This window comes from Calidris pugnax, unplaced genomic scaffold (genome assembly GCF_001431845.1).
Source record: "Calidris pugnax isolate Ruff unplaced genomic scaffold, ASM143184v1 scaffold335, whole genome shotgun sequence".
NCBI lineage: Eukaryota > Metazoa > Chordata > Aves > Charadriiformes > Scolopacidae > Calidris > Calidris pugnax.
Window position 1 is genome coordinate 1,441,950 of NW_015091148.1, and position 15,536 is coordinate 1,457,485.

At 45.9% G+C, this 15,536-nt stretch overlaps 1 protein-coding gene across 1 annotated transcript in view; it reads right to left on the reverse strand.

Annotated features, from left to right (window-relative positions):
- Positions 1–38: 38 nt before the first annotated feature.
- The window catches only part of NPEPPS (aminopeptidase puromycin sensitive), a 60,895-nt gene continuing 45,397 nt past the window's right edge, over positions 39–15,536 (reverse strand). The window contains exons 16-23 of the mRNA XM_014958934.1: positions 9,139–9,273; positions 7,367–7,586; positions 6,642–6,784; positions 5,604–5,660; positions 4,494–4,601; positions 4,095–4,250; positions 3,924–3,971; positions 39–1,020 (exon numbers count right to left, since the gene is read on the reverse strand). Of these exons, the coding sequence (XP_014814420.1) occupies positions 868–1,020; positions 3,924–3,971; positions 4,095–4,250; positions 4,494–4,601; positions 5,604–5,660; positions 6,642–6,784; positions 7,367–7,586; positions 9,139–9,273 (1,020 nt within the window). The 3' untranslated portion in view covers positions 39–867. The remainder of the gene's footprint in view (positions 1,021–3,923; positions 3,972–4,094; positions 4,251–4,493; positions 4,602–5,603; positions 5,661–6,641; positions 6,785–7,366; positions 7,587–9,138; positions 9,274–15,536) is intronic.

The following is a 15,536-nucleotide window of genomic DNA, read 5'->3' on the forward strand; positions in this document are numbered from 1 at the left end:
AAAAAAAAAAAATAAGTAATAAATCGCATGACTCTCTCTCTCTCTCTCTTATTTAATGTGGCTGTAAAGATGTTTCCATACACATCCCATCATCTCCAAGAAGGACATCAGCGAGTGGAACCAAGGAGAAAAACCGAAGAGCAACAGAACATTTTGTCTTTTTTTTTTTTTCTTATTTTCGCCGAGAGGTAACACAAAAGGGAGGGGAATCTACTATTCCTTGGATCGAGGGGTGGTGGGGGGTGGGGTGTTTGTAGGAACATCTTCCCCAAAACCTCGCACTTTGAATGATGCAGACTCTTATGTTTCACCAACCAACCTGCCTTTCCCCGTGCCCTCTTCCAGAGGCACGAACCCATTCCTGCCCCAAAACCTCCACAAAATTCCACTGACCTAGAAACCACCACTTTCCTCTTTTTTAATCTTTTTTTTTTGGGGGGTGGCGGGCAGGGGAGGGTGTAAAAAACAGAACATCTGTCAATAAGAGTGTCAGGAGGAGGGGGGTGTTAAATATTTTAACCACTGACAAGGCTTGAGGAAGTTTCACAGTTTTGTTATGCTCTATTTTATTACTATCATATTTACAGATTTTTTTTTTTTCTCTCTCTCTCTCTTTTTATTTTCTTTTTTTTTTGCTGAATTGCTGATAATTTTAATAGAATTTTCAATCTGGAGTGTGAGCAGGAACCAGTTAACTACATTCATTGTCCAATCCCCATCGGCTTGAGAAAAAAAAAGACTCCAAATTCTTGGCATTATGAATGGGCTGTTGGGTTCTCTCCTCCCTCTCCCCGTGGGGAGGCAGCAGGACTGCAGCGGTGGGATGCTGGGGGGCGGTGGGATGGGGTTGGGGGGGTTTGTTTTTTTTCACACCAGGGCTGGGGGGGCCTTGCGCTGCAGGAAATATTGGTGGATGTTGTCGGCGTCCCGCTTGAGCCAGGCTGCGTTGAGCAGGATGTTCTCACAGCACTGCTGCACCGTGCGCTCCGCCGACGGGGCTGGGTGGCTCTCAAAGAAGGCCTGTACACACAAAAAACCACCAAAAACACACAAAAGGGTATAAAAAACAACATAGAGAAAATTAATATCTCTAAGTCGCCCATTTCCCCAGGTTACACAGAAACGCTCCTGTGAATTATGCCCCTTGTCTGACTAAAATTCGCACTGTTTGCTCCCAACTACACTAAGAAAGTTTGCAGAGTGTTTAATTCCAACCTCATGGGGTTGGGGACCCACCACAGGGTGGGGAGAACAAAATGCTAAAGCACAGGCACTGCAGCATGTCTGAGGATGAGGAGGCTAGAACATCTCCCTTCTGAGGAGAGGCTGAGGAACTTGGAGCTCTTTAGTCTGGAGAAGAGAAGGCTGAGGGGGGATCTGATCAACACCTATAAATACTTCAAGGGTGGGTGTCAGGAGGATGGGGCCAGGCTTTTCTCAGTGGTGCCCAGGGACAGGACAAGGGGAAATGGGCACAAACTTGAATATAAGAAGTTCCACCTAAACATGAGGAGGAACTTCTTCACTGTGAGGGTGGCAGAGCCCTGGCAGAGGCTGCCCAGGGAGGTGGTGGAGTCTCCTTCTCTGGAGACATTCAAACCCCCCTGGACACGTTCCTGTGGGACCTGCTCTGGGTGGGACCTGTTCTGGCAGGGGGTGGGACGGGATGATCTCCAGAGGTCCCTTCCAACCCCATGTCATTCTGCAATTTCATAGAATCATAGAATGGTTGAAGATCATCCAGTGCCACCCCCTGCCCTGCTGGGGGGGCCTTGCGCTGCAGGAAATATTGGTGGATGTTGTCGGCGTCCCGCTTGAGCCAGGCTGCGTTGAGCAGGATGTTCTCACAGCACTGCTGCACCGTGCGCTCCGCCGACGGGGCTGGGTGGCTCTCAAAGAAGGCCTGTACACACAAAAAACCCACAAACACACACAAAAAACACATAAAAAAAGACATAGAGAAAATTAATATCTCTAAGTCGCCCATTTCCCCAAGTTACACAGAAACGCTCCTGTGAATTATGCCCCTTCTCTGATAAAAATTCATGCTGTTTGCTCCCAACTACACTAAGAAAGTTTGCAGAGTGTTTAATTCCAACCTCATGGGGTTGGGGACCCACCACAGGGTGGGGAGAACAAAATGCTAAAGCACAGGCACTGCAGCATGTCTGAGGATGAGGAGGCTAGAACATCTCCCTTCTGAGGAGAGGCTGAGGGACTTGGAGCTCTTTAGTCTGGAGAAGAGAAGGCTGAGGGGGGATCTGATCAACACCTATAAATACTTCAAGGGTGGGTGTCAGGAGGATGGGGCCAGGCTTTTCTCAGTGGTGCCCAGGGACAGGACAAGAGGAAACGGGCACAAACTTGAACATGGGAAGTTCCACCTAAACATGAGGAGGAACTTCTTCACTTTGAAGGTGGCAGAGCCCTGGCAGAGGATGCCCAGGGAGGTGGTGGAGTCTCCTTCTCTGGAGACATTCAAACCCCACCTGGACACGTTCCTGTGGGACCTGCTCTGGGTGGCCCTGCTCTGGCAGGGGGTTGGACAGGATGATCTCCAGAGGTCCCTTCCAACCCCATGGGATTCTGTGATTTCATAGAATCATAGAATGGTTTGGGTTGGAAGGGACCTTAAAGCCCCCCCGGTGCCACCCCCTGCCCTGAGCAAGGACACCTCCCACCAGACCCCCTCCAACCTGGCCTTGAACCCCTCCAGGGACGGGGCAGCCACAGCTTCTCTGGGCAACCTGGGCCAGGCTCTCACCACCCTCACAGGAAAGAATTTCTTCCTAATATCTAATCTAAATTCCCCTCTTTCCGTTTAAAACCGTTCCACCTCATCCTATTGCTCCACACCCTCCCCTAAAGAGTCCCTTTGATTTCTACAAACCAGCCCAAACACCACCTCCTGTCCCCAAACACCACCTCCTGTCCCCAAACACCACCTCCTGTCCCCAAACACCACCTCCTGTCCCCAAACACCACCTCCTGTCCTGTCCCCTCCTTGCTGCCAGGGACAGCAACACTCCAAGAGCTGAGTTCAGTCCCTCAGGGGGAGGCAACAAACGAGCAGCAAATCAAGTGTGTGTTTCTGACACTCAGAGGAGCGGGACAGAAGCCTAAGGCCGTTTTGCAAAAGCATTTGTCTGGGTATTGGATTTCTTCTCGCTCCACCTGGGCCTCCTTCCAAGCTGCAGAACGACCTCCAAGCACCAGCAGCACTTGCTGAATACTCTCCCATTTCTTCCTATTTTTTCTTTCCTATTTTCTTCCTATTTCTCCCATTCAACGCTATCGATCCCCCTCCACTCCGTGAACAACTGAGGCTGGAAAACCTGCCCCAGGGGCTGCTGTGACTTTGGGCTTTAGGAGTGGTTCAAGGGAGAATAATCCAGGCTGAGCCCAGAGCCATCTCCTGACCCCACACCAGCTCCTCCCAGGGTCTGGCAGATCATCCCCTGCAAATGCACACCACAAGGTGACATCCAGACTCAGCCACATCTAATACTCCAGCTAAAAACCAGGTCTGCTGTCCCAGGAAGCTCTCCTGGAAAGTAGTTACTATTTACTGATGGATGATTGTTCCTGTAAATGTTCTGCAACGTGTTCTTTAGAAAAAAACCCACAACTACAGCCCAGGATTTCTCTGTAAAAATCACTTCTGCTACTAGATCTTCTCTAAGAAGAGATCACTAGACGATTAAAACAATAAGAGCTCAGGGCTCAGCAGGTTTTTCAAACAAGAATTCCTTCTAACAGGAAAGTGATAATTAAGGGCCGTATTTCTAAATTTCTTCTTCCAAGGAGGAGTCCCTGTAAAAGCGCAGGCAAGGAGTAAATAATAAAGCCACACCAAAACTGTGCCTACAGTCTAGTGTTTGTCACAGATGAAGTCAATAACTTCTTTAATTAAAATTTCTTACCTTAACTTCTGCGGCCATTTTATCATTTGCAAATCCGTCCACTGTTAGCTGAAGGGGGAAAAAAAAAACAAAAAACAAACATTAATGGAGAGTAAGCATTTGGCACATGAAATACAAGAGCTTAGTTTTGGTCGTGCACATGGACAGGGCTCCCCTGGCAGCCACACGTACCTTTATTAGTCTGGATATTAAGAATCCACCTTGGTATCGATTATAAAGTTCCTCCCAATTGTCCCTTACAAATTTCCAGGCAGCTTTTCTCCCCTGCTTGCTGCCTCCAGCCACTCCTCCGATAACAGATACCGTGTCCTGGGGACGTACCTCTTCCTGGGGAGGAAAACGCAGACAAGTGTTGGAGACTCTTTCCACAAACACAGCTTTATGCATTTCTACGCTGGATCTGTCAACAACAGCTTCCCCTCCCCTCAACTTTGAGATTCTACTCAAATATTTAATCATTAAGGCCAATTCTAGTGCTCTGTATGCACAGGGTGCTCTGTCACTGAGTGCTCTGAGGGCACTTGAACTTCTCTCCAGGTGAGGAAGTGGCAGCTTTCCCCAAGAACTTACTGAAAGTGCAAAGGTGAGAACTTTTTGAATCAGTTCTGGTTGAGAGATGGCTCCGAGAACTCGTTCAATTCGGTTCTTCTCCTCCTGCATGTCTGCCTGCTTGTGAAGCTGCAAAGCCAAAGTGAATGATATTAATGCATGGTATTAAATGCCAACTTCTTACCTAGTGCTGCTCGACACACTGGAGCTGCTGGATTAGTCTTGGAGCCTAATATGTGACAAATTGACCTTGTTAATGAATCATCCCGCCGCTCTCCACATCACGGACCTCATTACACATCCATCAGCAGAAAGTACAATTAGTAATAAACTGATCTTCACCACTGTTTATATAAGGTCAAGTAGGACCGTGTGCCTCCAAGCAATGAAAAATAATCCTAAAAATGAGAGGTGCAACAAGCCACTAGGTGGCAATTTCACTCTACACATGGACCAAGGAACACCCTAACGGAATGACAGAATCACAGAATGATTTGGGATTGGAAGGGACCTCTGGAGATCATCTAGTCCAGCCCACCACCACAGCAGGGTCACCCACAGCAGGTCCCACAGGAACGCGTCCAGGGGGGGTTTGAATGTCTCCAGAGAAGGAGACTCCACCACCTCCCTGGGCAGCCTCTGCCAGGGCTCTGCCACCCTCACAGTGAAGAAGTTCCTCCTCATGTTTAGGTGGAACTTCTTATATTCAAGTTTGTGCCCATTTCCTCTTGTCCTGTCCCTGGGCACCACTGAAAAAAGCCTGACCCCATCCTCCTGACACCCACCCTTGAAGTATTTATAGGCTCAGATCAGATCCCCCCTCAGCCTTCTCTTCTCCAGACTAAAAAGCCCCAAGTCCCTCAGCCTCTCCTCATCAGAGAGATGCTCCAGGCCCCTCAGCATCTTTGTAGCCTCTGCTGTCCCCTCTCCAGCAGTTCCCTGTCCTTCTGGAACTGGGGAGCCCAGAACTGGACCCAGTGCTCCAGATGGGGCCTCACCACTGTTCACATCAGCTGTAAATTGTGGGATTGAGGGTTTTTGCAGATAAACTGCATCTCAGAGGAACTCGTGGGGTGGAACATTCAGCTTTTCATCACGTAAATTGGCAGCGTTACCAGAACCCGCACTCACCTTCAGCATAGTGTCTAAAGTAGTACTATCTCCGTGCTTCAAAATAGTTACATATACCTAAAATAGAGCAGAAACAAGGAGTGTCTGTCAAAAAACGTATTTCTAGAAATGCAACAATTAATTCCTATGCATTTGGGTTAGGTTTCAGACAAGTGAACAGATCTGGAAGATGCCAGCACTGATCCCTTCTATGTTTTAAGGTTGGATTTTAAAGATGCGTTGACTCCTTTCCCTCTTCCCCAATTTCAGCCTAATTTTGCTAATTTCAACCACAGCGAAATGCCAGAACAAGAAATCTTTGTGCCACTCGACACCAGGCCAGTAAACCCGTCCCATAAACTCAATCCACCTGAACCATGCTCTCCAAAACCCAACACCATCTGGAGACCAGGGCTGTTCCATGGCAGGCAGCGTGGGAAGAGCTGAGCTTCTTAGTTACGACCAAATATTGGCCAGGACAGATGATTAATTGATTCAAGAAACACAGGGAGGTTTGTACCACACTTCCCAGTACCATTTCCTTCATAACTGGACTTATCCAAGCTCCCAACCACCTCTGCCAAAACCAGTTGGTCTCACACTTTGGCTCTGGTCTCCTCCACCTTCCCTACTCTTGGCGAAATGCCAGAACAAGAAATCTTTGTGCCACTCGACACCAGGCCAGTAAACCCGTCCCATAAACTCAATCCACCTGAACCATGCTCTCCAAAACCCAACACCATCTGGAGACCAGGGCTGTTCCATGGCAGGCAGCGTGGGAAGAGCTGAGCTTCTTAGTTACGACCAAATATTGGCCAGGACAGATGATTAATTGATTCAAGAAACACAGGGAGGTTTGTACCACACTTCCCAGTACCATTTCCTTCATAACTGGACTTATCCAAGCTCCCAACCACCTCTGCCAAAACCAGTTGGTCTCACACTTTGGCTCTGGTCTCCTCCACCTTCCCTACTCTTGGAAACACAGGAGTTCAGAGCACACAGCACCAAAAGTGAGTGGGGACAGTCTTTTGGGACCCAGCATTTCCAATAACCTACAGGACTCCTCAGATCTGCTGACAGTATGTGTTTTCCTTCCACGTGGTCCTTAAATCGGCGACGGGCTTCTTCTAACGTTGCCTTGTGTCCAGCTTTTCCTAGTTTGCCCAAGACCAGACCTCTCAGAAGGGCATCTAGATGACCTAATGGGCGAGTAGGAGGAAAAAAATTAATTATTTGGAGACACAATTCAGCAATTAAGTGTTCTTCCACCTAGAGTGATGAGGGCAGAGCTGAAAAACAATCCTTCCACATGGCTGAGGGATCTGAAGAACCTAGGCCTTTTCTTGCTCTCCTTGGTGCCAACTGGAGAACATACTGGGGTTTTCTTCTTTTACAGCAAAAGTGTCAGGAGAAGATGATTCCAGACCAAACACAACAGTCTAGGCCTGTATCCTGAGCTAATATTAACCATTTGCAGCTAAAACAGGACTGACTAGGACGAGCCTAAAAAGCCTCACATGCTCCAATAGATGCAAAGCTGAAGCAGAGAATTTCTATCAGTGACCAGCGTAGGGAAAAGTTTTACCATTTTAACTCATGCCTGACAACAGAGGGTGGCTTTGGGGTTTTGTGTTTGCTTGGTTTTACATATAACAATACCCCTGAACGCCCAACTTCCGACTCCTCTTCCTCCCTTCTCTCCCCTTCCCCAAATTCCTGACGGCTTATTTACACGTGAGTTTTCCAAAACCAGGACTGGATTTCACAGATAAGGTTCCTACCCTCTCCAGGTTTGGGGTCCCATCCCAGTCTCTCCCCTATGGGTGAAAAGACGTCTTTCACGAACACCTGGATTTCCTCATAGAAGTCTGTGTGGGACAAGAGAGTCGAGAGGATCCCCAGGTTACAGCTGAGGTCGCTCCACACCGTGTAATTGGGCTCATTCACAAAAGCTTCCATGACTTTTAGAACCTCTACAGTGCTAATGATTCCAGCTCGGGCCTGCGAGAGGAAAAGACACAGATTAATCTTATTTCCAAACAGAATTAAGACATTTAAAGAGCTCATCACGTTATTTTAACAGCTCAGTTTGCACAGCCCTGCACATAAACCCTATTTTCTCTGGAGCAGGGGCTCTGCCAAGGTGAGGTAACACCACTCCAAGCACCTTCATCATCTGCTCTCTGCACACAACGTGTTTTACACCCAGGTAAGCACTTTACCAGGAGACAGCTATATAATTATAAGCACATTTCGCAAACAAGAAACAGACCAGGAGATTTAAAGTGACTTCACAAAATCGCAGCAACGCTGGCAAGAAAGAGCAAACCCCCAGAGTTATTCTCAGCCAGATACTACACCCACCAAAAATCTTATTTTAACTAAAAACTGTGAAGATTTAGAGATTTAATTTTTGCTCTTCGTTAAATCAGGAGTATGAAACTGCAGAAGTCATTTTGCTTCCTGCTGCCCCTGAATCAGTACAAGCACTGCCTTTTCACCTCTGCTGGGAAAATTTTGAGGAGTATGAAGCTGCAGAAGTCATTTTTGCTTCCTGCTGCCCGTGAATCAGTACAAGTCCTGCCTTTTCACCTCTGCTGGGAAAATTTTGTATTAACTACTTCCCAGGTTACATGAACTGATCACAGCTTCATGCAGCTGGTGATACCTACAGCAGCCATCTCCAACCTACAGCAGCCATCTCCAACCTACAGCAGCCATCTCCAGCCACATCCCTCGGATTTTTGTTAACCTGGAACCAGACCAGTGATTTATGGCACCAGGAAAAGAGATGACAATCAATTTTTATTATCTAAGCTATATTCATCTACGATAAAAACATGATTAAAAGGGAAAACAAAATAGGAGTCTAACACGATGTTCCCACGTGTGTTATTTGCTCCATTTTTATGTCCCATTAGTCTCGCAATCCTGGGGAAATGACTCAGGCTACAGCTTCACACCCCTTCAGCTGAGCCACGACGAGAGTCACAAGCTTTGAAGCCAGAGAGGGAGGGTATCAAACCCACGTTTTTAAAAGTTTCCACATACTTGCTGACTAGCAAGAATAAGAAAGTACAATCCGAAATACGGAGTGTGGTAATTAATTGTTCAGAGTGAGCAACACTTTGCTTTGAAACAGTGAGAATCCCCAACAGCCACCTCCTCCAGCAGAGGACAGTTAGAACGAGCCCAGGTGAATAAAGCACGTGGTGCCGACAGCATCGGATAAAGTCATTGAGGGGCTCATTAAAATAACCTTATTCTGATGAGTTAAAAGAAAGCAGGTTCTCAAAACAATTTTGTATTAAAAAAAAATAAATATAGTATAATACACCCCTGCAGAGAAGAGTGGAACAGGAGTTACAGACTGCTTCCATAGGGTTTAAGTCGTGTGATACAAGTTAGAACTTGTCAAGCTAATTAACAGCTAGATGTGTGCAGTAATCCCAGAGACACTTTGCCTCCAGAAACCCAGACTGACTCTGCAGACACCCCTTTCTGCAGTGACTGTTGCTCTTGTCGTTGGGCAGAAGAGCTCAGGGTTTCTTACCAGAGAGAAGAGATCGTTCTGCAGGCCAAGCCTGTCCACGGGGGGGAGGGAGAGGTCTTTGATCGCCGGTATCAAACTCTCCAGCATGTCAGGGCTATACTGGGTACGGTAAAACCCTACTGTTCCAAGGTTTAACTGAAAAGTAAAAGAAAAAAATAAATAAATAAAAGTAAGGAACAAACAAGGAAATGCTTTTTTTTTTTTTACCGCTAGAAATTCCTCAAAGCATTGCAGCTCAGAGGAGTCAGTCACTATCTTTTAAATAAAAAGAAAAAACAAACCCTAAGTAAGGGAGAAAGACTAAAGGTTTCAAAGAAGAAATGCTCAGTAGGAGGTATGGGAGAAGGAAACAGACTAGAATTAAAACTAGGAGCAAGGAAAAACAAGAAACTTCTCTTCCAGAGGTAAATCTTAATTGAACTAAGGGTGGTCTTGCACCGAGAAGATAAAAAGCAGGAGGCTGCAGGTGCTGGAATCTTAATTTTTGTAACTTCTCACCCCCAGCCTGCTCCATTCAGTTTCAATAGAACCATTTTCCTACGAAAGGGGAGCAAAAACCTCTGCCCAGTGCAAAAGCAAGTTGCAGTCAGTGAGGCTGATGAACTACAGTCACTACATGCTGCTACCTCCTGGCATTTTAGTGTGTGGATGGTCAAATACTGTGGTTGTTTGAACAATGGTACCCGAGATAAACCAAACCCACGGCTGAGCTTATCAGGAAGTCACCCCCTTTGCTGCTGCTCTGATTTTGGCCAGTCCAATTGCCAGTCCTCAGGGCCACGGCACGTGCTACAAACCTCACAGACTGACCACCCCTGCAGCCAACAGTCCTACAGACTCACCATGGACTGAGCTGGATTGGTGCCTTCTCGGGCTGAAATACCAAACTTTACCTTCAGGGCATTTCCAGAATTGTTCATTTCATGCCCCTCTATTACCAGGGAGGCCCCAGACAGATACAGTGATTGCAGAGAATGCTCAGGCCTGAGAGCAGCAATGCCCATGTTGGTTAAGTGGAAAAATTTGAGTAATATTCAGAGAGAATAACCCTTAATGTTCTTTCAGAGACACCTCTCCAAATACAGCTCCAGCTTTACAATTACTCTTCAGCCTCAGCATCTCATACAGCACCAGTCATGATTGCAGGAGACCTCAACTGCGAATTTTTTCACTCATAAATTTGTCCTGGTCTGGCAATAGCCAGTAGAAAACCTTCACACTAATGAAAGATAAACAGGGCTATTTTTCGCTCAAGATGGACTTTTAACTAAACAGTGGTTGCCATGGGATACCAAAAAAGCCACCACATTGCAACTCAAAAGCCTCCTCTAATTGCACACTGTTTTTCCGGGCTGGGACTCTTAAAAGGTTCAAGTTTACATTGTCTAGACTGCTCTTGGACAGCAAAAGACCACACTAAGAAAGCGTTATAGAGAGGAGCCAATATTCAGGAGCAGCAGAGAGAGGCCCCTCCATAAGAAACACAAGATTGCAAAGTGGGAAAAAAAAACCCAGAGAAGAGGAAAATGAAATGCAAGGGAACATTACAGCGATAATCAGTCTTATTCCCAGCGATATGTCCTCCTTCATGAGAGCTCACCTTCACCCACTGGTCTGGTTTGACATCTTTCAAAACCAAGGTGAGCTCTGGTTTGTCCATCAGTATCTGCATTTTGGCACTGGTGGGGTCATCGCTTGTACAAATACTTATGGGGACCATCCACATGGGGAAATCCTCCCCTAAAAGAAGAAACAAAAAAAAAAGGAAAGGCTAAGGGGAAAAAGAAAAAGCATTCACACAACCGAGAAACTCTGCCTGATGTTCAAACAGGTTTCAGCAGCGTTTGAAGCAACGCTACTCAAATCTAAGCCTAAAAAAAGGCACAAATCTGAAGGAAAACGGCAGTTCTAGAGCTAAACCCCAAGATTTTCTAAATCACCTTTCAAGCCAAACATTAATTTCCACAAGATGGGTGGAATCTGTGTTCTAAGGGGGAGCTGGCTTCCAGGGGAGGCATTTTTATATGAGCACTATTATAAAACCAGTAGCTCGCAGAGCTCCTCAGGTGGCAGAGCTGGCCTCAAACTGGACACCAGAAGAGAAGCATCTCAGAAGGAAAACTGAAGCAAAGACTGCAGATTGCTCTTCATGGGAGGAGGACACAGAAACTACCTGCGTGAGAGCCTTAAACCTTAGATTTTCTGAAGTTAGCACCCAAATCCAAGCAGAGCACCTGCCCGCTCTGCAGCGCGGCCTCTTCATCTCCCAAAATCGCTGCACGAAAAGCAACGAACGCTCCATTCCTGCTCTTAGCACTCATCTTACCAGTATATGGTCCACTGGCACAGAACTTCTTCTGGACTAACTTCAACACTTTGTCATCTTCTTGCTGAGGGGAAAAGAAAAAAAGAAAAGAAAAAGAGAGGGAAAGGAGTTATCAGAACATTTAATCTCATCTTCTGTATATCACAACGCACGCATGTGCCATCTGTTAATTGGAGTAACTTGAGTTCTCCTCCAGAAAAAGGAGCTACCTCAAGAACCATTCCAGCACGTTCATCATGGCAGAACTTTTAATAGGCAGGGCTATGTTTACCTGTTCAGCCTCCACATAAATGAGGGGAAATCCCATTTGTTTGGTCCATGTATTCATCACGGCAGCGATAGGTTTCCCACTGGCTTTTTCCAGGCTTTCCCAGAGGTCCTCTGCAGAAGAGAAGTCTGAGTAAGGATTCCTGGAGTCTTGGCATGTCAGACACTATTAAGGACACCATATGGGCACTAGAGGGTGATGTATTATTACTCCAGTTCCCCCTTCATATGTTTTGGGTGTGTTTTTATCAAATTGTAACAGATAACAGGCAAGAAAAAGGAAATAGTTTAAACCACTGATGGGGGAGGAAGGGGAGAAAAAAAGCTGCTTTACCACTAAAACAACGCAAGCAACACACGTCGTGATAAAGTAGAATAAAAATGAGCATTAAATATTTAAAAATGGTAAAAAGAAGAATCTTTTCCTCAAGTTTTTCATATATTATGCCAAAAGAGCTGACCGAACACAGACTTGTTTGGGCTGACAGAGCGTGATGTTCCACTTCCACATTTAGGCCTGACACACACAAAAAAAAGGTTGAAGTAAAGAAAGCGCCGTTAGACAAGACTTTGAACTGTTTAATCACACACGCAATCAATACTGCCAAGGGAAGCTTGCAAAAGGCTGACACAGCAGATCGACACACTCTGTCTCTAAATCAGATTAGTGCACAGATGTGGTCACCAACAGTAAGCACAGCCCTTTGGGTTCACCTCAGCCACACGTGCTGAGAGAGGGAACCCTGAGAGCCCCAATCCTGGCCCTCCAGGGACACGTTGCATGAAACCAGGAACAAGCCCATTATTTCCTTGCATTTCAGTTATCTCGGGTGGAAAAAAGAAAAGCAGCTGTGTAAGAACTCATCACTTTAGCACTAAGAATTGTGTCTCCAGAAATGACTTTTCTTAAGCATCCAATAACCACCCGTTACCTGTAGCGGCGTTCTTCTGCTGGAACTTCGTTAAATATAAATTCATTCCTTTCCGGAAGTCCTGGGAACACACAATGGAATATGTAATGGCACCAGAACGGAGGGATTTTCTCTCCTCCCTCCACTCTGTATTTATATCCCAGAATCAGCCAAGGAATCTTAGGATCAGAATGTACATCTGTAACTCCTTCCACATTTTCCCCGCTATCTTATATCTCTTAGTTGAGTTCAAATAGATCCCAAATACAGATTGGAGCAAAGTTTTCAAAATATAGAATACACAGATTTAAATATTATATATATTTTTTTTAAACAGCATTTTTAACTGTGAAGAGATTTGACAGCCCACATTTGGCTTTTTAACACCAGTCTTTACCTCATCACCAATGTAGTCGTGTAGCATTCGGATTACAGACGCTCCCTTGCTGTAAGAAATAGCATCGAATATTTCATCTACTTCAGATGGATGGCCAACACTAACCTGTGGCAAACAGGACAATTGACAGTGAGAACAGTTTTAACTGCCATTAAAGGGTTGATTTTGCTTGTTCTAGTGTTTCAGGAGCAGATTTTTCTGACTGAAGGTGAGAAATGAAGGTCCATCCCTGCATTGTCTCTGCTCCCAGTCATTTGAATTGCCATTAAAGGGTTTGATTTCGCTTGTTCTAGTGTTTCAGGAGCAGAGTTTTCTGACTGAAGGTGAGAAATGAAGGTCCATCCCTGCATTGTCTCTGCTCCCAGTCATTTGAGCTCCTTCCCACACAGCTGGGTTAGGATTGGTTTATAGCTTAAACACACTTTAACTGAGGTTTTGGTTTTTAATCAAATCACTTTGGGGATCTTGCTTCAATCCTTTCATTCAACACTTACCCAAAAGCAAAAAAAAAAAAACAAAAAAAAAAACCAGTGGAAGCTGTTTAATTCTGGGACGGTGAACAATGTGCACTCAGGAAACACAGTCAGTGAGTCACTCACTCTAAAGTGACCTGTGGTACAAAGCAAGGTCATCTCCCAACATCTATTACACCAAACACCTCTTAAGCCGTCTGAAAACTTGTCCATGGTGATCTCTAGGAATTTCAAGGGAGTTTTCTTTTAGCAGAGCTCCCAGTTTTGCTGGAACAAGCTGCTGCTGCTGCCCTCTCCATCCCCAAACTCCTGCCTGGTTTCCAAAGCAGCAAGCCCAGCCCCAGCCTCCTTATTTCAAGTCAGGGGCTACTTCACTGTGCTCAAGGGCCAGAAAACTGCCCGCTGTGACCAGAAACAAACCAAAACACAAATCATGATGAGTTTTGATCACAGCTTTGCCATTTAAACCATCAGAGCAGAACAACTCCAGATCTTCACCCCCTCAAACCTCACTTCTGAGATACCAATTCAAGTAGAGGAAAACCCACAAAGTACAAATGCAACCTTAGATTTTCCTTTGCGTCGCGAATGACTGTAAAGTCCCCTTTTTCCTTAACGCTCAGATGACAAGAAAAAGGCAGAGACAATCGATAGCAAAGACAGAACTTACTTCAATAGGATGACTGTTGTCTAAGGCATCGAGCTCTTGAGCTCGTGTATAATCAGCAGAAACAAACTGAGTCCAGATGTCGTACTCCGGGAAGCAGTGATCTACACACAGGTACTCGATCCAGGAGGCAAATCCTTCATTCAGCCAGAGGTGGGTCCACCATTCCTGGAAAAATAAGAAGGCAGAATAAAGAACAATATTCCAAGAGCTCCTTTCCATCAACAAGAAGTTTCTAGCAAAGAGAAGCTGCTCAGGGCCTGGTTTAGTACAAATCAAGGGAACAGGTAACACTTGGAAGTGCAATTTCCTCTCTATAAAGAAATTATCAGCCCCAGAAGAGTGATGAGCACCCAGCGACTGTCTGACTCTCTGTTTTATGTTTTAGAAACCCTGAATGGAGGAGAACTGCTGGGGGAACAGCTAAGAATGTCAGTGAGACTGGGGAAAAGTCATTGACACATGAGGCCACGGGGCAGTGAAGCAGCAGAATCACAGGTCATGACAACGGTGTCTGTTCCCCACTGACCAGCAGCAGCTGCAGGAGGCTTGGGTTGGGTTTATTTTTGCTAAAGAATATTCTGACATACAGGGGAGAACTTGGCATCTGAAAAAAAGTGCTCTAGACTACAGAAACCCGAAATCTAATAAACAGTTAAAAGTTGTTTCTCACCAGCCAAAGGTGGGCTTTGTTTTTTTTTAAGATAAGAACGTTACGTTGACATTTTAAAAATTCTTCCCTTCATTTCTACTATTTAACTGAAGTAGGCGAGATAAGGAAACACGCCACGGATACTGAGGAAGAAAACACCCTTTTCCATAACTGCACTTACCAACCATTCTTTAACTGAGAAAGGGCAGTGGTGACAACACGGGCCCTTCAGCAGAAACAGCCGGGCAGGACGTGGGACCAGCCCAATGAGCTGCTCTCCAAAGAACCACTTCTTCTGGCCTCAATGAATCACCCACCCCAGGGAGGGTGGAATCTCACTAAGGAAAGCTGCCACTGAAACTACACTGATAAGCCCCACTTTATTTTTAGAGTGGAGACCATCCAATTCTCTTTTACGCTTCTGATGGCATCTGGTTTTCAAGACAAGGTTCCAGCACACACAGATGGGTGCCAAAGGATTAACGCAACTGCAGAAGAGATTCTTGGGCAATTTGGTTGGATCTCAGAACCTTTTCACCTCCCTGTTTTTTCTGTCTTCACAGGATCACAGAATGATTTGGGGTTGGAAGGGACCTCTGGAGATCATCCAGCCCAACCCCCTGCCAGAGCAGGGCCACCCAGAGCAGGTCCCACAGGAACGTGTCCAGGAGGGGTTTGAATGTCTCCAGAGAAGGAGACTCCACC